Raw genomic sequence first — 25,544 nt, 5'->3', positions numbered from 1 at the left:
CTAGCCTTTCTCTCTACAATGTCTTGACTCACAAACGGCCTGGCAACACTGGGAGAACGGCAAAAAAATAAAAACCCTTTAGTGGAAATCAAGGCTCCTAAAGAATGTATTTGGTTAAATTAGATGAAAACAAAGATCATTCAGAAGACTGGATTCGGAATAAGTTCTATATGCTCCTCTTGCATTTAGTGTCTCAAAGTACCCCGCGCTCTCTACCTTTGGGGGGGGGAAGAAAAGAAATCTTTCTACCAATAATATGATCTTCTTAAATTACTTTCCTCCAATCTGGCAACTAGCTCTCTCTGTCCTAAGTGAAGAGATGAAACTTCTCTAAAGAGTTGTTAAGAGTGTCGTGGCGGTAACCATGGTGATGATTGGCTATGGCGTAATTCGAGGAAAAGCTAACCCTAAAGGAAGGAGTCGAACGGTCGGATTGAGGGGGAAGCAATCTTTTAAGGGGGAGGGGTGGGATAAAACGGAAGGGTGATGTCTCCCCACATCCCCCCGCCGTGAGACAAAACCGCTATCGATCGATATTAAGAAGTGGATCACTAAGTATATGCGCATAATCCGAGGTATATTAAAATAAATATTGAATATCACTATACCTTCCCCCAGTCATCACAACTGCGCAGACGCGAGCCTATGACCTATTAAAAATTGGACCCAGGAACTTTGAAGAACCACAACCGAGTGGTGGATGCGAATCGTGCTCGGAATTTTCAAAGATCATAAAACCTGTTTAAAGGGAAGATGAAATGCGCGAGAGAAACATTCTCTAAGCGCTTTCGAAATTTGCTAAAAACATAACTGTAAATTGAATGTAGATAGATCATTAACGACTTGTGGTGGGGAAAACACGAAAGACAGCCTAGTGATGACCTTTCCGAGTGACGTCATAATTGCCACGCGATTGTCAAATCAACGAATACGATATAACACATTAAAAAGTATGGTTTATTTCAGACTTAACTATTGAAAGAAAGAAGAAAGAGAAAGTGTTATATCATGGGGAGGGAAAAAAGGTATCGTCCCTTTGAAAAGCGCGACGCGTGGGAGTGTGTACAAGATGACGCTGCGTAATAAGTTGCGAAATGAATGTGAAATTAGAAACCTTGATATTATACCTGGAATGCATACAGCTAATAGGAATCATTGTGCATGCGGCATGCCCCGGTCATATCTCCAATGTTAATTTCAATGCGGGTTTTGAAGACCGGTCTTACCTTGAAAACTAGCCGACACGCGTCAAAATTCAGACGTCTTACTTTTAACTATGTTTAATTTCACTGGCAGGTGCGAGCAAGGTGCAACCATAGAGAGTATACAATAGAGGAGTAGATAGTAGTTGTATTAAGTTTTCAAATTCCCTGACTTTTCTCCAACTTTTTACACCCTTTTTCAAATTCCCTGACTTTTCCAGGTTTTCCAGGTACTGTGGCAACCCTGTATTTACCTGTATTCATTCTTGATAATACCAAGAAGCGATATCTAGTTTATTAGGGAGAAGATATAAATTCGCTACATTTCCAGCTTTATCTCCAGTCCAAACGTAGGTCCGGAGTTAATCCCCGCTTCTAACTTACAACCAGCATCTCATTGGTTCTTGAAAACTCACGTCAGCGCGACGGAGTTCACGCGAATGACGAAAATTACTATTCTCCGACTGAGGAGAGGTTAAATAGCCCGGCCTCCTTTTTACGTCCCCCCTCGTATTTTGAAAGGGGGACTGGGACTATGGCGCGCGAATACTTAGGAATCTTATACCTTCTCCCTAATAAACTAGATATCACTTCTTGATAATACTCTTAGTTCTTCCCCAGTCTAAATGACGAAGAAGGCTAAACTACCATAAATAATAATCCCTTTTAAATATGAAATAATTTGCTTGCAATTATACGCTGCTATAGTCATTGTACGTACGTATGTATGGGCGTTCCCTACAGACAGGTTAGGCTTTCTTCTTTTTCTTTCGTTATAGCTTTTTCTTTTTTAGCTAGCCAGCAATCATCGTTTGTTATTATTCTAGAAGGGTTGTCCCGTTATGTTTTTAGTCTTTTACAGCCTGGTGCCAGTCATAACACACTCTTTCGCCTTGAAAAATGAGCCTATTATTATTACTGTTATTATTATGTTTAGACTACGTTATACGCTATTCAGATCGTTGACTTTAAACTTACGTAAGAAGATCTATAGTTTTCGTGTCGTGATAAAGTATATGGTTTAAATTACGTAACATTTTTATTTATTTATTAGAAAAAAGGCGGAATTTATTTATTTTTTTTAGTAAATACCTAAATTTATAAAAACGAATTTCCGAGTTTTTAAGAGAATGGTATATGGTGGTAGCTTGTAATTCCGAACACTTTTTTAAAATCGATTGAAACATGACACACGTATAATGTTATGAGAAATATTTGATATTGTACCAAATAGCTTGAACATTTGCGCTACTTTTGAGCCTATTTTGAGCCAAAATTACCGGTAACTTGTGGAGAAATATCTATTTCCCCATTTCTAGTAGTGGCGTCCAATTCCGAACTGATGTCTTGTAATTCCGACGTAGGGGGTTTCAATTCCGACCCCCCGCTTCCAATTTCTGACCCCCCGCTTCTAATTGCCGACCCCCCGCTTCTAATTTCCGACCCCCCGCTTCTAATTTCCGAACCCCCGCTTCTAATTTCCGAACCCCCGCTTCTAATTACCGAACCTGCTTAAAAACAATAATAAAAAACTCATAATTTCATTAAACATTTATTTAGTGGAAAAAACAGTTTAGGTAAGTATAGGCCTAGGTACAATGTGGATTTAACGGGGATAAATAGAAGTCTTTAAAGTAAGGTGGAAAAAAGGCAATTATCGCAACGATGCTTGTAACCACCAGTGCAAGCTAACCCTTTCTTTGCTTCACTCAAGTTGCAGCATTTAAAGCAGTTCCAGTTCTTGCAAACACTGCAACACACCCACACTTCATTAGCCTCCCTATTTTCCCATCGTGTGTCGCAAGATTGGCAGACTGTTTTTTTATCAGGACGGAATTTTTTAGTTTTAGTGGCTTTCTTGGCCAAAATTTTCTCCTTAGCTGCTGCCTTGTTTGCTGTAACTGTCGCCTTTTTCTCCAATTTTGCCCGCTTCCGCTCTTCCTTCTCATTCTGTAATTTCACCCTTTCTTCCTCCCTCTTTTGCTTCTTTTCTATCTTTTCTATTTCTTTTTTTTCATTTTCCTCTCTCTTTGTGGCCATAAGCGAGATAAATTCGGGTCCAGTTAAATGCTGCGGGATTACCATTTGATTTCTCTTCCGCTTTTCAACTCGTTTATGAGCTGGGTAGGAGAGAATTCCCCGAAAAGCTGGCGTTGCGATTGCGAAATTGCTAGCAATTGAAGTTGATGGACAGTTGGTTGCTGATTCAGATGATGTGGGCTTGCTTATGAGAACTGAGGATGAATGTGTGCTTAAGTTCAAGGCAGCCGTAAAGTTGAAAGATGGCTGGGAATTCCTCTGCGTGGGTGACGGCGGAGGCTTGCTCAGGGTGGCTGATTGCGGAGGCTTGCTCAGGGTTGCTGATTGCGGAGGCTTGCTCAGGGTTGCTGATTGCGGAGGCTTGCTCAGGGCGGCTGAAGGCGGAGGCTTGCTCAGGGCGGCTGAAGGCGGAGGCTTGCTCAGGGTGGCTGAAGGCGGAGGCTTTATTAAGGCTGCTACAGGAACTTTAGTTTTTGAATACGGAACCGCAAAAGAACGTTTTCTAATTGTTGAAGTTGGTATGGAAATGCCCGGCGATACAAACCCTCGAGCTGCCGAAGTAAAATTACTTGTCTGGTCAGAGACATTCAAAGTGGATTTTTTCGACGTGGCAGTCGCCTCAGCATTGCAAGTTTTTGAAGTTGAACTTGGAGGTGTAGATCGGACAGGTCGGTTTGTAACTTGATTGTGTGGCACAGTTGGGAATGCCGAATTTTGTCCAGAGTTCTCAAATGTTTCAAAATCTTCCCTTGGAGAATGGAAAAAGTCGTTGACTGATGCTAAAGTGCTTGTAAAACCCAACTCTGATGATTTGTCGGATATGGGGGCTTTCATCGCGGCGAAATAATTTTTGAGAGTTTTCCACGCATCAAACAATGGTTCTGCGATGTCAAAGCCTTCTTCTTCCATTAACCTGAACTCCCGAATCTTTTTTTCACCCAACGCTTCTTCGAGGTTTTTCATAGATTGCTTCATTTTGTCAAATTCATTGTTCGGCGCAGTCTCAACTTCCTGATCATCGTCAAACAACTCTGATGGTAACAGTTTGGTTTCGTCTATTGCCAACCTGTTCACGGGAAATACCCCACTCGCCCGAAAGCCATGAATGATAGTGGCCGTGCTTATAGTGTTCTCCCAACATCCCCGAAAGACACGAGAAAAGGTTTTCTTGTCGACAAATTTTCCAGTTTCCGTTTGGTACTGTTGAACAGCTTTTGTCCAATTGCATTTCATTGCCTTAAAGACTGAAACATCAAGAGGTTGCAAGATGTGGGAGGAATGTGGGGGTAGACAGTACAGTTCTATGCCATTTTCTTCGCACAGTCTGCTTGTGTCCAAATTGACGTGACTACTATGTCCATCTAGCAGCAAAACAACGGGTCTAGCAGGTGGAATGCATTTTAAAAAGTGGTTTTTTATCCACCCCTGGAAAACTTCAGAAGTCATCCATCCAGATTTTGAGAGCGCGAAACGTGACCCTTCAACTCCGTCTTCGAGAGGATTGTGTGTAAGACGAGTTCCGCTAAAAATCTGAAAGGGTGGGATTGCGCTTCCAGACGCGGATACTGCGCACAAGACCGTTATTTGTGTCCGTGTATCCCCTGCAATCTGCATAACATTTTTCTGTTTCCTAGACGCAAGGACCTTGCCAGTTTTCGGTGACAAGCAAAACCCGCTTTCATCCGCGTTCCAAACACGGTCTCCACCATGGTCAAGCATACCAAGGCCAGACATAAATTTCTGGTACCCTTGAAACCAACGATTAATTGCAGTTGGTGTACATGCAGTGGCTCGAGAAATATGCAAGGGCTCGGCGGTTCTCAGCTTCACGTCAGGATTTCTTTTTAAAAATCCACGGAACCATTCTTTTCCGGGTTTGTTATCTTTAAAAGGTGTTATTCTTCCTTCTCTCTGAACCATATCTCGTACTTTATCAAAAATTTGATGTTTTACGCGACCATATCCGATTTTGGACATCTTGATCGCCCAGTTAGCCAGATCTCTCTCTTCGTCATAACTTAAAACAGACTTTCTTCCAACTTGGGCACTGTCATATTTAACCGAAAGTTTGCCATGCAAGGTAGTTTTAGGGATGTGGTAAAGGGCAGCCGCTTTGGTAATAGAAAGACGTCCTTCACGAACGTCTTCGAGAGCTTTGACAACATCCATATCTGTGTATTTTGATTTGTTTTTACGTGGTTTTTTAACACCACCACCTGTAATGTGGTATAACTATGGTGAAATAAACTTCAGCGCCTATCTCATTTGTATGCTAAATTGGGATTATCTAAAACTGAAATATTTTTTTCATTAGGTGAATCGGGATAAAATTCCCTAACCAAGGCTTAAGTTTTGGGACGTTAATTCTATAATAAATTTCGCTTTCAAGTTTTAAATCTCTCGTAGGTTAATAGGATAAAAAAGATTATTAATAAATGCAACAGCGATTTACATTACCTTGATCGTCATATTCCATATTCAAGTAGGTATAAACCTTTAGCGACCCGTTTATGCAAAAGTTTGAAACGCGCGAACGCAAATTTTCAAACTTGGCGCGAGATTGAACCGTTATTTTTTTTTATCGCGGAATAGTGTACGAGTACGAGTGACGGCGCCGCGGCGGGGAGGGAAGGAAACAGGGACTTTACGCTAGCCGGGTTAAACTAAAGTTGTCTGCTTGAAAAGCCCGGGAAAACGTATCGCCGTATTATCGAGGATAACTAATCTGTTAAACCATGTCGTTTAATAGCGTTAAATTTAATTTTACTGTCGATAATTTATGATTAATGGAGTGTTGTTTCGAGTGGTCGGAATTAGCTGCTCGCAAAGGTTTTTATAAATATTCTTTTATTAATTTAATTTTGAGCCAAAATTTCGTTACGAATGCTTATTTTGTGGGGGAAAACTTGACGTTTTGGCTGAAATTGAGTTTATTTGCCTCTGATTTATCTGAAGAAAATGAAACCTTATTTTCGGAGGCATCAGGGTCGGCATTCCCTTTAATTGACGTTAAATTAAATTCGCAAATTAGGTACATTTTTATTTCGTGTCACATCGTTCCCTGACTTTTAGATATGGATTTGAAATGATGTTTTTCGGATAGACAATGAATCAAGGCATAATTTAAGCCTATTTTTCACGGTCTAAAGCCTCGCAAGTAAAAGAAAAATCAATTTAAAAAAACTGTTCGGAATTAGAAGCGTTCGGAATTACAAGCCACCACCCTATGGAAAAGATCTTATACAGGGTGTTTTTCTGATAAGTCTGGCATAAATTAAGGGGGATGTGTTCTTTGGGGGAACGATTTTGAGTCGAAAATGTAATTTCTATCTCCATTTTGCCGTCCGGGTCACTGTTTTCGAGTTATGATTGTAGTGTTTTAGGGATGACTCCTTAATTAAATTAGAAATCAATGTCTTTCAGTTTATTAATTAAATTTAAGGGGTCATCCATAAAATACTCCATCCAATCTCAACTCGAAAACAGTGGCCCGGACGGCAAAATGGAGATAGAAGTTAACATTATTGACTCAAAAACGTCCAATAGGTTTATCGTAAGTTTACAAGATATGCTCCATAAGTATTACACTACCTATACTTCGTAATGCTAGAGACTTACAGCTCGAGCAAGTTCGAGAAAGACAGAAGCGAGAATTGAAGTCCTACACTCGGTGGTTAATTTTGCAGTCCATCTAGTCCTATTTAGTCTACACTAAGTCTTTGACAGCGCCCCAGTCACCAGGCGTCGCTTTACCTCGAATCTCACTTCATAACAAGCTCCAGTTTACTGTAACCAGTGACAAACTTATGGAACATATCTTATGAACTACTGGTTATATTTGAATAAATTAGAAATAACAGTCTCTCAGTTTCTTAATTTAGTTACATTTAAGGGATCATCCTTAAAACCCTCCAATCTTCAATCGTAACTTGTAAATAGTAGCCCTTAGTTTAAAATGTCATTTCAACTCAGAATCACTTCGGTCTTATCACACCCTGTATTTGAACCTATACTAAAAATTAATATTTTTAGGTCATAGCTCTTGGTAATCAAAGTGTGAAGAGAAATTAGATTGTCGAACGTTTTTTTTTTTTTTTTTTTTTTTTTGTAACATATTTATGGCTAATATTGTTGCGAAACAAGATGGATCACATCCCCGATAAAATATATATTTATCGTTTGTTGAAATGGGTTGCGCGTCTAGGCCTAAATCAGATTTATGTTTTTTTGGGCCCTAACGAGTTTTATCATCCATTTCACTTCTTGAACCTCGGATAAAGATACGACACGTCATATGCAAATTGCTCTAATATTAGATAAAATAACAGTAACAGCGGTTGCTTCCGTTTTCAATCTTCTAATGTTAAAATGATGTATAATGATTATTGTTTCACACACACACTAAATCCTTTTTTATCTTGAACAAACTCTAGGCCTAGCTAGCGCTGTTGCAATTTCGATATTGGAACTTTTGCAATGCAAATGAGGTTATTTGATTACGATGTTTAATCTCTCCGTGGACTTGTTTCTACAGGTAACGAAATATACTGTTATTCGTCAAATGTCGCCATTTTTTATCGGCCCTCACATCGAATTATAATTTTAATCAATACACTTTACTCTGGCCAGTGAAATACTTGCCCCCTTTTCGACAAAAGAATTTCAAAATGAGTTATTTTAAACGATTCTTTAAATATTTAATTTGAGATTTTGAATGTGGATTTAGATGTAATTTTGAGATTAAATATAGCTTTAGGAATGAATTCCAAAAGAGATTTTGGCGTTGATTTTGAGATTTAAATAACGATTTCGGACCAAAAATCTTAGAAATATACAGGGTGTTTCTGATAATTGTGGCATAAATTAAGAAGGGAATGTTCTTTTGGCATTGATTTTGAGATTTAAATAACGATTTCGGGCCAAAAATCTTAGAAATATACAGGGTGTTTCTGATAATTCTGGCATAAATTAAGAAGGGAATGTTCTTACGGCGATTTTGAGTCGAAAATGTAATTTCTAACACCATTTTGCCCTAACGGATACTGTTTTCGAGTTATGATTTGAGTGTTTTACGGATGACCCCTTAATTAAATTAGAAATTAGGCCAAAATGTCATAGAATTTACATTTTCGACTCAAAATGGCCCAAAGAACATCTCCTTTAATTTATGCCAGACTTATCAGAAACACCCTGTATACTCGTAAAGAAGTATTACAATGGTAATAGTAAGAATTAAATTAGATATTTTAAACTGAACTTCATTATAGGCCCAGTTTTATTAATTTTGAGATATCAAACTATGGAACTTATACTGTGTTTCAAGAATAGTGAAACAATTACGAAATGTTTTAAATAAAAGCCTTTACAGACCATACAACTTTTGACTCAATTTGGTGATTCAACTTCTCGAACTTATGTTCACATGACTCAACCACTTTATTCAACTCAAGTTAACTCATCTAAATGAGTCTAAAGTCTGTATCGTCTGAAAAGGCCTTAAATTTAATCTCTAGTTTCTCTGAGCAAATTCTGACCCCACGACCAAGAAATCACGTTTAATATAAATAAATATAAGTCAATCCTAACAACGAAATACAACAAGAGCTAAAAGTAGTAGTTTGGTTTTGTCGCGCGGATGGCGAAACTGAAAGGCTAGTGAATTTTCTCTTTTGTAGAAGTCAGCAGCCATAAAAAACGCCCTTAAGAGCCCGAAAATCGCCTGGAAACTCGAGATTTTATCCTTGCCTGGTTGAATTTGGGTCATCGGTGGGGAGGGGGACTTTCTCTCCTAGGCGCCGCCACTACTACATCCCCCCCCCTCTTCTTGGGAGCCTACTTTCCCGCCACCACCCCTACTCGACCGCTACAGCGGAGCGAAAGAGCTCTCTCTCTCTCTCTAGTCCAACTCGGCAACTCGCTCTCTCTGAGTTCCTTCCACGCTTCAAGCCTCCTCTTTTACTTGATGGAAGAAAACGAATTTGTAGATACAGTCCGACGAGAATAGAGATATCTAATTGATAACGATATCCGGTCCCTAGCTTTCCTTACCCTCACGTGTCTTATTCTCGTACGGAATTCTTTAAATACTTGGAATATAATCATTTTCTTTCTTTTTTATGATAGAAATTTTGCCCTTAGAAGCGGAAATTTTTTTCTTTTTGCTTTGCCCCAGGGCGGACGGACGGACTATCCAGGGGTTTTACCCCCTTTTTATGGCGTGGAGGGGGTTAATAGTCTATTAGAGCCTTTACAAGGCAATTTGGTGGCAGGCCAAGAAGACTATTAGGTTTCATTTTTGGTTTCCTTGGGGACTCGTCGAGATACTACGAACTGTTTACTTCGAGTAATGCGCTTCTGATACTTTCAAAATCGGTTTTCCCGCATTTAATATCGCAAATCTATTTATGTGTAGGTATTTTAATTTAAATAAATGGCCCGTTTGATATAATCTAAGGTGGGAAATCACCTCTGATACTGGTTAAAACCCAATTCATTAATTTTACTTTCAAAAATACGTTTCTTAATTATTATTGCCACGTGTTTCAGTCTAGAACTTTACAAGTACACCAAAAAATGTATGATAAATCGGCCTCTTGAAATGAAGATATCGTATAAATCGAGATATGGTAGTTATGTGACTAAAAGAGAATTAGGGACTATGATGATGTAACTTTTACTTATCTGAAACATGAATAATATTTAGAGTGAGGGGGTGTTAACCGTTAACGAGAATACTCTGTGAAATCAACATATTCTTAATTTCAATACGAAAAGTCACAAAATTTAATAAAAATTTCACGTTCACTATTGTTAGTAGCTAGCCCCTCTGAAATGACTAAACAGCGCCGTAAATAATTCCTTAATTCTCTGAAAAATTATTAAATTTTGAGCATATCATCTCAAATCTCCACGATAGAGTAATGGCAGTTTCCCAAGTTTGACTATATTAAGGTCTATGGACAAATAAACATAGGGTGCTATTAGTCTGTACATGTGCGCAGACACGTGTTGCCAGTCATTTGCAAGTTCAATTCAACCACTATCTACAACAGACTAAAAAGATTGCAGTTCTGTTCGATTCAGATCTGATTATTCAGTTCAGAACCCGAGATGTTAGAGTCACAAATTACTGGCAACACTGAAACGCGGTTAAAGTTAAGGAATGAGGGGAGTTTAGTGCACACTAAAATATGGTACCATAGCAATTTTATGCAAAATTATGGTAATACAACTCGTTAAGTGTACAGAAAACTTTTCATAATTTCGGTAAAGGTAAAAATCGTGATTTGAAATTCGGAATAGATGATCCTGCGAAGATTTATTCGCTGGAAGGCAAGGTCTACCTTTATATCAGTGTATAGAAGAATTTTGGCGCGACTGTGCCACGCACGTGACTATTGCACGTGCCCGCCAAAAGTTTTCCCGCGCATATTCCCACGTTTTCGTTTCAACTTAGAAGAAATCTTTTTAAAAGTTACGAGGAAAAATAAATGAATAACTGCGGAAATACGACCAAGAAAATGATTAAAATATAAACGAGACTAGCATTTTTTTCTAAACTTTTTAAATTTTTTGTTGGTACCTTGTAATTTCCCAACATATTATGATATGACTCAGGGTGGAGATTGCGTACCAGTACCCTATCGTTATTAAGAGCATGTGAAATATGAAATTTTGTTATTTCCATAAAATAAATGAGGTTGATTTGTGCAAGAGGTTTTAATGACGGAAAATACCAAAAATCAACATCTTTTAGAATACCATTTAGGTATTGCCACCATCCATAAGTTTATAAGATATGTTCCATAAGTATGAGACCGTAATGCTAGAGACTTACTGAGAGCAATTTCGAGAACGACAAGCGAGAATGGACTAGACTCAGTTTTGCAGGACTTCCATCTTCCTATTTAGTCTGTACTAAGCCTTTGACAGCGCCCCAGTCACCAGGGTGGTCGCCCATTTCCGCACAGTTTTATTTTTCACACCTTAAAAACCTATAGCCCGTTTCCGCGCACTTTTTCATAACCCATTTCCGCACAGTTTGCAAAAATAGAAAAATAAATATTTCTAGTTGATTACATTTTAAAAACCTTAAACTTATGTTGCTTGCCCATTGGTCCGAAAAGAGCCAAAATGTGAGGTTTTATGACTGCTCTTTAACGACAGATATATTTTTAATGCTCCTTTTACTTCTTTTTTTAACAAAATCACACTTGGTTTAATGCTTACGTCTATCATTACACTTTTCTATATCGATAGTGATATTGTAATGGTCAAATCACAAGTATAATAGCATGCCCCTATTGTAGCGTAAACTAACCTAACCTAACCTAACCGAACCGAGCCCTATCTAACCTAACCGAACCGAGCCCTATCTAACCTAACCGAACCGAGCCCTATCTAACCTAACCGAACCGAACCAAACCAAACCTAACCTAACCTAACCTGACCTAACCCCAACGGAACCAAACCTAACCCTAAACTGTATCTATAGTGAAATTGAAATGGTCAAATCACAAGTTTAATAGCATGCCCCTATTGTAGCATAGCCAAACCTAACATAACCCTAAACTATATCTATAGTGAAATTGCAATGGTCAAATCTTAAGTTTAAAAGCATGCCCCTATTGTAGCATAACCAAACCTAACCTATCGAACCTAACCCTAAACGAACCGAACCTAACCTAATCAACAAGGAAATAAAAAATGTTTTATTTGCAAACGATGCGGAAATGGGCTATGGTAAAAAATGGTGAACTAAAATTTCAATGTGAAAACAGTGCGGAAATGGGCCATAAAAAGTGTGCGGAATTGGGCTATGATTCTCGAAAAATGTGCGGAAATGGGCATCCTCGGTCACCAGGCGTCGCTTTACGAGAATCTATGACCTACGTCACTTCAAGACAACCAGTTTGTAACCAGTGACAAACTCATGGAACATATTTTAGGAACTTATGTTGCCACTAATATTGTTAATTTTTCCACTAAAGGGAAGATAGCAGCCTTTAAAGGGACCATAAAGAAGGCATCGGCGAGAGGTAAAAAGTTTTTAAAATACGTCACAGTCACCTCAACACTTAATCCAGGGAGAAAAGAGGTAATATGGAGTCGAAATGATGATGGGCGACCTGCGGCAATGAAATTTTCCCAGTGTACCTCGCGCACGCCCCTACCCTTGGTTGGTAGGCCACTGTTAAGTGCTGCCGCTTAGCGCCTTTGTATTCTTACGAGAACTAGCTTCTATTTTGAAGATACAGAGGACATCCTTTATGTTTCCGCACCATACGACACTACCTAAACGCTGAGGATGCTGGGAGAATTTCGGTGCCGTACTTGTGGGCACAGAGGCAACATTATGGGTATAGAAAGCTTTCAGATGGGATTGTAGTACGTCATACCCTCCCATGTCTTACCGCTGCTCTGGTAGCCATATTGGGTGGTCTCAGCTTCATTCCTGCTTTAAACCAACCAATTATTATTAAATTATGTCACGAGACTCAGCTCCTCCTCCAACTGAAAGCTCTCTATTGGAGTTCCACTCCATCCCACTCATTCCTTCAAGAAACAAAGACTCAACATAGAGTTAGACTGGACACTTTCTATATTTAAACTAATTTGAAAAATTACAGGTTTAAAATTAGCGTAAACCTCTATTAGAGAAATTTATTACCCATTACATTTAAATTTACAGTCTCTTAAGAGTTAAAAAAACGGTACTAATTTAAATTAGAAAAATATTACGAAATCGTTCGGGATTAACTTAATTTCGAATAATATTTGGTAATTTGTAACAGTTATATTTTTGCGTAGAATACAGTAGGCTATTATAGCAAGCGGGGTCTTTTAAATATTACACCGAGTAATAAATAATAATGGGTCCCGTGTATAATTATTTAAAAAAAAAAGTGTAAATGTTTCTGGAGAGTCATTTTGGGGAACGTGACTGTAATAAATTTTGTCCCGGGCTTTTTAGTTAAAACTCGAATTGCAGCAGGAAGAGAAGTGCCGAAAATAATATGAAATAAAAAAATGCCTGGCCTTCGTTCGGTCTTTCTTTTTTTTCTTTATATTTAATGGTAATTGGAATGAGTGGGGAAAAGAGGTTTAGCTAGTCTCTAAAGTATAAGAAAGTTTAAAGAAAAAAAAAAAAAAATAAATCAGGAAAGATTCTAACCGCCAGTTTAATTTCTTTTTAATAAAAGTGAAAGTATCATGAAATTAAAGGTGAAACATTTTATCGGATTAAAATTTTACATAAACAGTACCGTTCTTAAACCTTTTAGACAATTATGATAGGTCAGGGTTCATACGAAGTTTTTATATTTAAAATCCCTGACTTTTCATGCAACTTATCCCTGACCAAATTTTGCCAATATCCCTGACCATTTTAAGGTGTTTACCAAAGTCCACTTCATGGTCATCATATCTAACCCTTATTTAGCATTGCTCGAAACATGGTTTGATATACCACGGATAGATTTAATTTTAGAAGTAGGAATGGAGAACGGTTAATATTTACTTCAGTCCGGCTCATAGCCCAGTATAGAGCCCCTCCCTCCAACACGTAATGGAAAGTTTAAATTATCTTATTGGCTCACTTTAATTACGTTTTCATGACGTTGCTGAAGGAGACGGCGAAAAATACGTAATTCCTTTTTACCTCTGTCGCTATGACACGACTCTTCTTTCATACCCCCTCCGTCCGGGACTTTGACGCGCGCCCAGATTACTCTGTTCTCTATTCCTACTTTTAAAATTGAATCTATCCCTGGATATACCAAGCGAAATCCATGACTTTTTCCCCCATCTTTCATATGCCTGAGAGACTTATCCAGGTTCGTACGAACCCTGGCTAAGGTTTTAAATTTATTAAATACCGCTGTAATGATGTAATCTTCGCTCACTCCATAACTATGACCCCCCCCCCTTTAGTTGCGATTAATGTTTATATGTCTTTAATGTTAAATTTAAAGCAATAAAAATGTTCCACGGACCCACCGTCTTCAACGACACTGGTCTATTAATTAACCAAATTAAATTGGAGGAACCTTTAAATTCATAATCACAGTTACTGCAGAAATTTAGTTTTTATCACGGTGACACTTGCCCCTTATTATAAAATTCTACGCTTATATTGGCTAATACGAGGAAAGTAAGTAAATTTTGAAGTCTTTTCAATGCTTATTAGCCATTTAGTCAATTTTTATTCCGCTTCTTGCTCACGCTATAATAATAATAAATTTCTTTCGTATCTTTTAAGTTTTTCTTAAAAAAAGAAAAAAAATATTTTATTTCCGATTGGATTTTTAAAACATTGCTAGGGCCTAAAAATCCCTAAATATAAAACCGAACTTTGAAATATTGGACCGAAGCCAGTTTAAAAAATTTTATCTTGGGCTTTTTTTTTCTATTCCAAAAAGAAAAGAAAACGGTTACTGACTGCTAGCAGCAATTTACTAGGGAGAAGGTATAAATTCGCCACATTATCTCCAGCAGTCCAAACGTAGGTCCGGAGTTAATCCCCGCCTCTAAATTACAACCAACATCTCATTGGTTCTTGAAAACTCACGTCAGCGAATGACGAAAATTACAGTCATATTTTCCCATATAAGCAATATCTCCAACAACCTTGATATTTTCCGACTGAGAAGAGGCGAAATAGCCCGGCCTCCTTTTACGTCCCCCCTTGTACTTTGAAAGGGGGACTGGGACCATGGCGCGCGAATACTTAGGCATCTTAACCTTCTCCCTAATGAACTAGATATCACTTCTTGCTGACTGTTAGCAGTATATTTAGTTTTTTCCCGTTTTTTAAATTCCTTGGTCTGTATTTAAAAACATCACGTGTTGAGCTTGACCTTAGTAATAGTAATAGTGAAATAGTTGCGCCATAAAAGAAGCCAACTCCCTGTGTGGTAGTAGGCGTGCAAAAAATCAAGTACCTTCCATTGTGAAGTACTTGAAGTGATGGTCACGAGGAAATGTCTCTTTCACGATTAAGGAAAAATGGTTTAGCGGCTTGATTTTTGTCAGAGATAAACTATCTTGATTTTTGTAATGTCGTTTTTTAAAAAATGGCACTTGAAGGACAAGTCTCGTGAAATAGATAGCGGTTGAATTGCACTCGCAAGTGACACACTATCTACAACAGACTGAAAAAGCTCCGTTCGAGTCAGATCAATCAGTTCTGAACATGAGATAGTCAAATAAATATTACTGGCAGCCCTGAAGCGTGGTTAAAGTTAAGAAACGAGGGGATGGAATTTCACTACCCTTTAAAATAAAAAATTCGTCTAAGTTTTGGTAGGTTAACAAGAGATGTATAAATTCTTCAAAATGAGACCGAAAACTCTCCATTATTGACGAGAACTTCAGCCCAAACGATGCTAGCTTTCTTCCAAATCTAAAGTATCCCCGCCCACAACGCAGCTTAGTATCATCCTTTCAGTGGAGACGGGTAGAGATGATTCCCTGTGTCATCTCTATACAATTTTTATTATTATTTATTACTTTCCTTTCCAATATAATTTTGATTTAATAAATCAATATCGGCATGTAAAATTATTTTTGCCTTTGTTTTGCACGCTCCACGCGCATGACGTCATAAGGGATGTTATTTATTATTTCCGCTTTATGTAAAATCTTAAAAAAAAAATATTTAATTTGGGATAATTCGTACTTAACATTTTAGTCGTAATTTATCATTAACTTCTTAAGAAAAGAAAACATTCAATCTGGAACAGCTAAACTAAATTTAACGGAGAATGTTTTTGAATTCAAAACATAGACGTCAAAAACTGACAACACTGACGTCATAACCTTCAATACCGTACACTTATGACGTCAATTATTGAAGATATATATCTAGCTATCATTATAACAGTTAGAATCGAGACAGTATAAGGTGTTCTTATTAAAACATGTTTGGTTTTAAACATGTTTTTATCTGTACTTGCCGGAATGTATAGAGCTGATGGGAATAATTGTGTTTCCATGTCTCCCTTGTTAATTTATCTGCGGGTTTTGTGGGGAGGGCTTGAGCACTACGTCAAACCAAGAAGTGATATCTAGTTTATTAGGGAGAAGGTTTAAGATGCCTAAGTATTCGCACGCCATAGTCCCAGTCCCCCCTTTCAAAATACAGGGGGGGACGTAAAAGGAGGCCGGGCTATTTCGCCTCTCCTCAGTCAGAAAATACATAATTTTCGTCATTCGCGTCGCGCTGACGCGAGTTTTCAAGAACCAATGAGATGCTGGTTGTAATTTAGAGGCGGGGATTAACTCCGGACCTACGTTTAGACTGGAGATAAAGCTGGAAATGTGGCGAATTTATACCTTCTCCCTAATAAACTAGATATCACTTCTTGGTGCAATTAAAGCTCAGCGAGACGGATTATTCGCCATTTAAAATTAGTCACACATATTGATTAGTCTATAGTTCTTCCCTCAGAATCCGCAGTCCTTGATACGTTGAGAAACAGCTGAGCTAGCTAGTTACACATTGATTCCTAGTAACCCGTATGCATTACTGAGTGTTCAGATATGCTATGACTACGTTTTTGTCTCTCTTTCCAAACTTTCACCCTCTCAAAATGAAAAAGACCTTTTAAACTAGGCTGGCTATATACAGTTCGAGATACAGTAGTTATTTGAGATGCCAATTCAATGACGTTAGTCAAGTACAGAAAGACAGATTAGGGAATTATTGTTAGTTACTGGCTTCAACTCGATTTCATCTTTACTAAAAAAAAAATTATTCGCCTTATCAATTGAAGCATTTTTGGGGCGTAAACATTGAAAAATAATTAGGGAAATACTTAAAGAACAAAATTTGGGGACTCCTAATTTCTAGTTATTTAACTTTTCTAACTGATATTTACACCATTTAAATTAAAACGACACACTAACAATTAAGTTTATAAATACCAAAATTTAATTTTCTTGCGAACCAATTGTTCTTTACGTATACTGAAAATTTCAAAGGGTTTGCACTAAAATTAGGCCAGTTACAGGAGCTAATTACTCTACATCATTTAAATTAAAACGACACACTAACAATTAAGTTTATAAATACCAAAATTTAATTTTCTTGTGAACCAATTGTTCTTCACGTAAACTGAAAATTTCAAAGGGTTTGCAGTTTTGCACTAAAATTAGGCCAGTTACAGGAGCTAATTACTCTACATCGATTACGGGTTAAGTGTGGTCATTTTATCACTTTTTAGATTAGAGATTAGGTATAATCCTTTTATAAAGGTAAAACATACACCCTGATTACGTTGAGTGACTGGTCCCTCGGTTAGTTATCCATAATAGTCTGCTACTACAAACTTTCTCGTGACGTCATACTCTCGGCTTTGGCGATCATATTGGATGTGGTCAGCTCATCTCCTCCCCTCTCAGTACCACTTAATATAATGCTTGATTATCGTTGGAATTTTTCTAAAACCCATTGCGTAATCCTTTAACACGTCGCATCAAGGAAGTTCAAGCGAGGGAAGTTTAAAAGGCCAGTATAGAGAGCTTTAAGATGGGATAGTAGTACGTCACACCCTTCCAAGTCTTACGGACCGCTGTTCTGGTAGCCATATTGGGTGGTCTTAGCTTCATTCCTGCTTTAAACCCACCAATATGGCAGCGTAAATTATGTCACGAGACTCGACTCCTCCTCCAACTGAAAGATCTCTACACGAAACGTATAATAGCATGGTCACGTGTCTATTTTTCGGCGTTAGTTTTAACTGCGCATGATTGAAGTGTAACACGTCATTTCCCTAGGCTACGTAATCGCCCTCAGACGCCAGAGGCACATACGACGAAGGGAGTTTTTTTGGGACAACCGCAGTTATAACATTACACCAAACGTCCCTCGCTTGATCTTCCTAAATCGCCGCATATCGTTCTTTTACAAAATCTGATTACATCACTGTTGAGTTTTTACATAAAAAATTGTTTTCGCCCACAAATTTGAGCCGGTTAATCCTTGTTCTAATTAGACTATAGCGTAAGTCGACCGTATTCAATACGCAACCGGATCAAGGTCTTTTTAACTTTACAATAATAACAACTATATATACTAAGCTATATACGAACTTGAAAAACTATACCGATATACCAATAACAATTTCATTATTCAATTATGTCAAAATATTATGTCATAAGTATGAATTATTTTGTTAAATTATCAATTTGGAACCCTGTGAGAAAACTGTTTCAAAGGATTCACAAACAACTCTTGGAAAAACCGATTTACCTGACATTTCCAGGTTTTTCCCCCCATGTATTTCCCCGATATTTCCAGGTTTTTCCCATGTATTTCCCCGATATTTCCAGGCTTTTCCCATGTATTTCCCCGATATTGTCAGGCTTTTCCCATGTATTTCCCCGATATTTTCAGGCTTTTCCCATGTATTTCCCCGATATTTTCAGGCTTTTCCCATGTATTTCCCCGATATTTTCAGGCTTTTCCCATGTATTTCCCCGATATTTTCAGGCTTTTCCCATGTATTTCCCCGATATTTTCAGGCTTTTCCCATGTATTTCCCCGATATTTTCAGGCTTTTCCCATGTATTTCCCCGATATTTTCAGGCTTTTAGGAGTGCATTTTAGGAGTAACAACTACGGGATTGGTTATTTTAAGTTGAAGTATCCCCTTCAGGGCAAACTTACTCAAGCCTCACAACAATTTTTAGTAAAAAAAATTACTAAAAATTATAAATTTCCCAGAGTTCTCCCTGAATGTTTTATTTATTACCCTGACATTTCCAGGTTTCCCAGCTTTGGATGAACCCTGTCATATTATTATTATTTAGGTTTGCCTTATCGTGGAACCTAGAATTTCATGGTACTTTGTGAGGCATGGCTAGATTTTACCCAACTTGTTTTAGAAATGATAGTTTTAACTAAAGGGCTATAGAAAATTCCACCTCCTCTTTCAGCTTAAACTTCAGTGCAGTGTTTTCAGGCCCTCTGCGAGTCAAATTGGTCAAGTACTGATTATTTCAGTCTGAACTGTTGCTAGCCTTTCTCTTTGCAATCTATTGACTCACCAACACTTTGAACACTGGGGAACTGCAAAAAACCGCCTTTAGTGGAAACTATGTACATGTAGGCAAATAATTTAGTAAGCACGCCACCGTGTGTGAAAAAAAAAAAAGAGTAATTTCAAGGTGTTTTGAAATTCATGAAGTTGGTTATATTGGTTGCGCTAAGTAAAATCATCCATGCTTACAACATGGTATATATAAAAAGATATGCAACAAGTGGGATAAGTCTAAGCAAGAAACATCCGAGTTCACTTGTGATAATTTTAATTATAATTTAACTAATTTAAAATGAAGCTCATTTATCAGGGTTCATACAACTTTTGGAAAACAAATTTCACTGAGATTTCCAGGTTTTTCTCGTATATGGAGTATCCCATGGAGCAAATGTTAACGAAGGAGGGGGTAAATAGGACTATTACATAATCAAATGATTCAAATCACATCCCCGTACCTCTAATATAACCACAGTTATGAGCCTTCAAAGTTTAGTGTAATGTTAATCCTGTGGAGGGTATGTTTATGAACATGTTGACGCAAATTTCCCTATATTTTCCCTGAGATTTTTGTCAACAGTTTATTTCCCTAATTTTTCCAGGTTTTCCCGGTTTTCCAGATTTGTATGAACCCTGTTTATGTTACTGGATGCTGTGTTAGAATTGGTTTGTTTTCCGAACGCGATTATTAAGCAGTTAAAAAACACAATAGACCAATTAATTCATATCCTATAGTGAAGCAAACAACACAGGGGCGGAGTCGCCTTCCCCTCAAGTCAAGAAGCAACGCTATAGGCAGTGCGATTTGGCACGTGTAGTGAACTCTGGTTCGGTCTGTGGTTGCCTCTTGGGGCAAGGGAAATAACTTTCCTGTGTGTTGGTTTTCTCCACCAAGTAACTAATGAAATGGTCTATATTGACAAACTAAAATTATCCTTGAATATATTAGTCAGATTAAAAAAAAGCCATCATAAAAACATAAAAGAGTAGATTATTACCGTATTAAGATATATTTCTAAGCCTGTTTTCGTTTACCATGCAGATAAATAACATATTCTCTAATTTAGGCTAGCATTAAATTTGTAAAAAAAAGATAACGCAGGTTTTTAAAAGATTATTATTATGTTTTTATTCCAAATTGTGTCTGTGAATTTGTCAAGACGAAAATATTTTCCCTAGACGACCTTCCAGCCATTGAGGGTCTCATCAATAATCCCATACTCGATAAAACTTCCCAAGGTTTAAAAACAAAAATATAAATTTTCTGTTGAAAAAAGACAAGACATTTCATACCAACTACATTTTCCCTCCCAAGCCAGAATAGCTTAAAATATACCACGTACTGCGTACCGTTATATTTAGTATCCCAATATATTATTCATGTATTATTTACATTTTTATATATTTATCGCGGTTTTAGAACCTTTTATTACGAGTTGCCTCTATTCCAGCGGGAATATTGTTTTGTAACAAACAACTTTACAATTACGTGGAATAATATTAAACTTTAAGAAGTATATTAACTTGAAGAAATTATGGACAGTGCCAATTTGAACTTCGCATTGAGTGTTAAGAAGAGTAGAAGAAGCTAAACGTTTTGGCACTTGCATTTAAGTAGTTCTCGCTTTTCTTTCTTATTAATTTAGATAATATACCATATTACAACCAGTTAGAATACAGAGAAAGACGCATGCGCATATCGGACGTTACTAGAAAACGTCCAAAGTAAGAAATCTCCGACACCGCATTCTATACTTTCAACTCCTTTTCTTTTTAGCCTCTTTGGTTTTAGAGTGAAATTAAAGCCTTTATTTGTAAACCCGAATTTACAGCGACACCTCTATATTACACCATAAGTTCATAAGATATGTTGGCCATAAGTTTGTCACTGGTTACAAACTGGAGCTTGTCATGAAGTGACGTAGGTCATAGATTCTCGTAAAGCGACGCATGTTGAGGCGCTGTCAAAGGCTTAGTAATGCAGACCAAGAAGCGGTACCTAGTGAGGCGCTGTCAAAGGCTTAGTACAGACTAAACAGAAAGATGGATCCTGCAAAACCGAGTGTAGTCAATTCTCCCTTATCGTTTTCGAACTAGCTCGAGCTGTAAGTCTCTAGCATTGCGAACTTTTATTTGTAGTGTCATACTTATGGAACATACCTTATAAACTTATGGTGTTTAAACTGATCTACTTTAGATGGGCAACAAACAACACGATAAATAGGGCATTGCATTTTCAACCCACGGCGTTATCTGTACGTAAACTTAATGCAGGCGTAATTGGTTATCTTGTCGTACATTTTGAATATTATCAACATAGCGAATACAACGACAAGCTTAAGCTTATCGCATTTGATATTATGCCAAAATGACACGAACCGTATAACAATGGGGCCATTTACCTTGGGCCTTGTCTTTCACTATATTAACGTGGATTAATTATTACATCGCGTCGATCAAAGTCTACTCGGGAAAATTATTTTTATATATTGAAAAACCAAAAGTTAATAAGTTATGTTCCATCCATAAGTATGACACTAACTACACTTCGTAATGCTTGAGATTTACAGCTCGAGCTAGTTACAGGGAGAACGTCAAGCGAGAATTGAAGTCCTACACTCGGTTAATTTTGCAGTCCATCTAGTCCTATTTAGTCTGTACTAAGCCTTTGACAGCGCCTCACCAGGCGTCGCTTTACTAAGGTGAATCTATGACCTACGTCACTTCATGACAAGCTCCAGTTTGTAACCAGGGACAAACTTATGGTGAACATATCTTATGGACTTAGGTTAGAACATGTGGAGGAGGTAAAACAGTAGTCGTAGAGGATACAAAGTAGTTTTAACATAACTTCCAGCAACTGCATTGCGTAAGTCGAGGGGCAAACCACTTCCCACTTAGATGTAATCCAATTTAATTGAATTCCACAACTTTCAGATGGTACAATATTTTTTTGCGATTAACTGTCCAGGACCTTCTGGTAGACCTGCTTAAGGTTTTTTATGGAAAATACCATGGTTGGCATTCCTTAAGTTTGTACCTTGACTTTGAATGTTAGTCAACACGCTAACCGAGGGGGTAAATACTCTGATCTTCGAAAACGTTCATGGACTTTTGTACAGTTGTATACAGAGTGTTTCTGACAAGTCTGCCGTAAATTAAGGGCGATTTTGAGTCAAAAATGTAAGTTCTATGACATTTTTCCATCCGGGCCACTGTTTTCGAGTTATGATTTGAGTGTTTTAGGGATTACCCCTTAATTAAATTAGAAATCATTGCCTAAATCAGTTTCTAAATTAAATTTAAGGGGTCACCCGTAAAATACTCCAATTAAAAACAGTGACCCTTGTGGCAAAATGTCATAGAAATTACATTTTCGACTCAAAAGCCCAAAGAACATCCGTTCCCCTTTAATTTATGGCAGACTTATCAGAAACACCCTGTACACGCACCACGCGCAGATACAGGTTCTAACAGTGTAGTTGTTAATTAAGTATAAGTGTATAGTGACACAGACATGGTATAGCGTTTAAAGGGTATTTCCAGGTCATGAAATCAGAGAATCCATTATTTTCTGACAGGCAGGCTGACTTTTCTATGACACTTTCAGATCTTTTACCCATTCTTCATCACGTTAAACCTTTGAAAACGTGTGTCGTCTTTTAAACACAAAATAGCGCGTGCAATCGTTGCGTAATCATTGTTTATTTATTCAAATGCACTCTGTTACCAAATAACCTAACTTTTGTAAATATTTGATAAAGTCGCCATATAAACCAATTTTAAATTATTAAACAGATAAATAATCAAATATTTACTTACTTAAATACCTTTAAAGTAATACCGTCAAAAGACTGAATATATTAATGAAATTTGTTTGGTAGAGGCGGGAGTCGATTAATATTTAAACTAAATTTTTCTAAACTTATATTTATGGCGTGTGACCAAAAATGCAAATGCATTAACCAGGAATGCATACAGCAAATAGGAATGATTGCGTAACCCTTTTCTCAACGTGCTAATTTGGAGGGAATAGCTAGACTAATCATTAATTTACGTATGATGAATTTTACCTCGCCACGCGCCTGATCTCGCGTTGCTACCAACCAATGAAATTATATTTTAATAATACGTCAGAATTATTAGGCTTGACGGATAGTATTAATTCAAGCCCGGCCCACAAAACCCGCATAGAAATTAACGTTAAAGATATGGGGGGAAACAATGATTCCTAGTAGCTGTATGCATTCTTGGCTATATTATTCATATAGCCACTTTAAATCTTTCCGTTTGTATAGGATAGTAATAACATTAAAATTTTATGTATTTTCACGAGATCGCATTCGCAAAACTGCAGAACATCACAAAATTTTCAATTTCATTTGGTAAAAATTTTTACATTTTCTCATTTATAATTAATTTACCATGTTAATTTTAATACCAATTATTAACTAAATTAAGATGTTTAATATTTGCTTTTTTTCAATATGATTCAATTATAATAACAATAAGAACCGAAGGGAGTGTCAAAGTTTTCAAAATGTCTTGATCTCCCGCGTTCGTAGATTGATTTGGTTTTAGTAAAACCACGTGATACGCGTGATCATAGTAAGAAATATGAAGCGATAGTATAGTAAGATTGCACGTGCATCAGGTTCCTTCCGCTTTTAAACGGGCAAGGAGCGCATGCGTCTTAACACGTTCCGATAACTTTGAATTTTCATTGACGAATGTCTTAAATTCTCCCTCAAAAGCCATGATTCAATCGAAAATATGTGCCAAAATTAGTTTGAGAGGATGAAATACTTTTTGAAACGAATAAAGGCCCATTCAGACTGTAGACTAAAATTTTACGTTCACGTTGGTGAAGTCTGCATGGCTTAATTAGACACGTGTCAACACAACGACTACGTAAAAGATTCGCGACTTTAGTGTAGAGGTGGTACCATTCCGTTAGCGCCTTTTCTTTAGCCATAGCCCACTCTTTTCATGCCTTAGTGACGCGTGATCGAGTGTGCTACGCTTTAGCAGACGACGTATGAAAAAAATTTAGGATTCTTAGCACGGTATTTGTCATTTTGGATAGAGTTATTTAAGTATTCCAAAGTCTTGGCCCAAAAATCACAATATAAGCGACCCGTTTTGGAATTTGGAGTCGTCTGCTCTCACGTCTGAACAGGGAAATGAATGCACCGATGCGACCGAAGAGAACTTAAATTTTAGTCTGCATAGGCCTTAATATTGACGCGAGTGATTGATATTTCTGAGTAGTGCCTTCGTTATAGCACCCTCACTACAACCGTGACTCTAGGGCTGCGTTCAGTAACCGGCATCAAAAACATCGATGACTAAAAGATGACATCGATGTCTTACTGAACGGTTTTTCGCGTCTTTGGGCGTGACGTCATGATGCTCATCGGATGCCCATCAGAAAAATCGGCTGTGAGAGGAGGTTTTTTTGATAAGCATCGGATTCATGACGTAAATTTCGTCATTTTGCGCCGCGACAATTAAAATAATGTAGAATTGACAAATATTATCCTTATCGATAATAATACTAAAAAGCAATATATTATTTCGGTAAAAAATGGATTCTGACAGAATTTTGATTTAATTGATAAATTGAAGTACAATATCTTTGTAAATATTTCGGATTTATTATTTAAGCCTCTGCAGTAACGTTATCATAATATCGTCGCCATTTTGAAAAGCATCGATTACACAAAATTGTGCCGTTCAACAACTGCAACGTCATCATGACGTCAAAAGAACACCGATTTCATTTTCCCAAACATCGATGTTTTTCCTGATGAGTGTTACTGAACGCAGCCTAGGTACGTTAAGGGGGTACTTTGAAATCAGTCGAGCGATCCATTTCGAGAAATCATAATGGATTCAAAGATACATTTTAAATCTTATAATTCCGTAAGTTGCTAAAAAATTATACTCCTTGATTGATTGAAAAGTATCATACTATAGTATATCATAAAGGAGTCGGATACTTAAGGGTTAGGTTGCCTTTTTCTAGCCAAAAAGATACATAAACGTTGATTTTTTTAGTAATTTATCAAGTCAATTTTTTAAAGTAAATAGAACAAATTTTAAAGGCCGACTTCCATCGAAAAGAGTTCTAGCGAAAACCGAGCATCGAGACTAACAATGGAGCGACCTTGCCGATTTTCGAATCCCCGCTGGGTCAAAAGTTGGAAGAGTTCTAACTAACTGAGAGCCGTGCAATGTGGTTCTAGCGAACTGAAGATAC

General features: G+C 37.4%; 3 protein-coding genes across 3 annotated transcripts in view; 1 reads left to right on the top strand and 2 right to left on the bottom strand.

Moving 5' to 3' along the window:
* LOC149610400 (uncharacterized) overlaps positions 1–25,544 on the top strand; it is a 177,466-nt gene that overhangs the window by 118,604 nt on the left and 33,318 nt on the right. The gene's annotated exons all lie outside the window — the stretch shown is intronic.
* Positions 1–25,544, bottom strand: part of foxo (forkhead box, sub-group O) — a 92,265-nt gene that overhangs the window by 55,496 nt on the left and 11,225 nt on the right. The window lies entirely within an intron of this gene.
* Positions 2,769–6,469, bottom strand: LOC149610404 (uncharacterized). The gene has a single exon (XM_089859583.1). The coding sequence runs from the start codon at positions 5,409–5,411 to the stop codon at positions 2,832–2,834; it is 2,580 nt and encodes an 859-aa protein (XP_089715709.1). The 5' UTR covers positions 5,412–6,469; the 3' UTR covers positions 2,769–2,831.

The sequence above is a fragment of the Phalangium opilio genome, unplaced genomic scaffold, assembly GCF_054372755.1.
Source record: "Phalangium opilio isolate 3A_F unplaced genomic scaffold, DU_Popi_V2 ptg000329l_1, whole genome shotgun sequence".
Classification (NCBI taxonomy): Eukaryota; Metazoa; Arthropoda; class Arachnida; order Opiliones; family Phalangiidae; genus Phalangium; species Phalangium opilio.
Note: the sequence above shows the minus strand (reverse complement) of the source record. Positions and strands in the feature narration are given on the sequence as shown.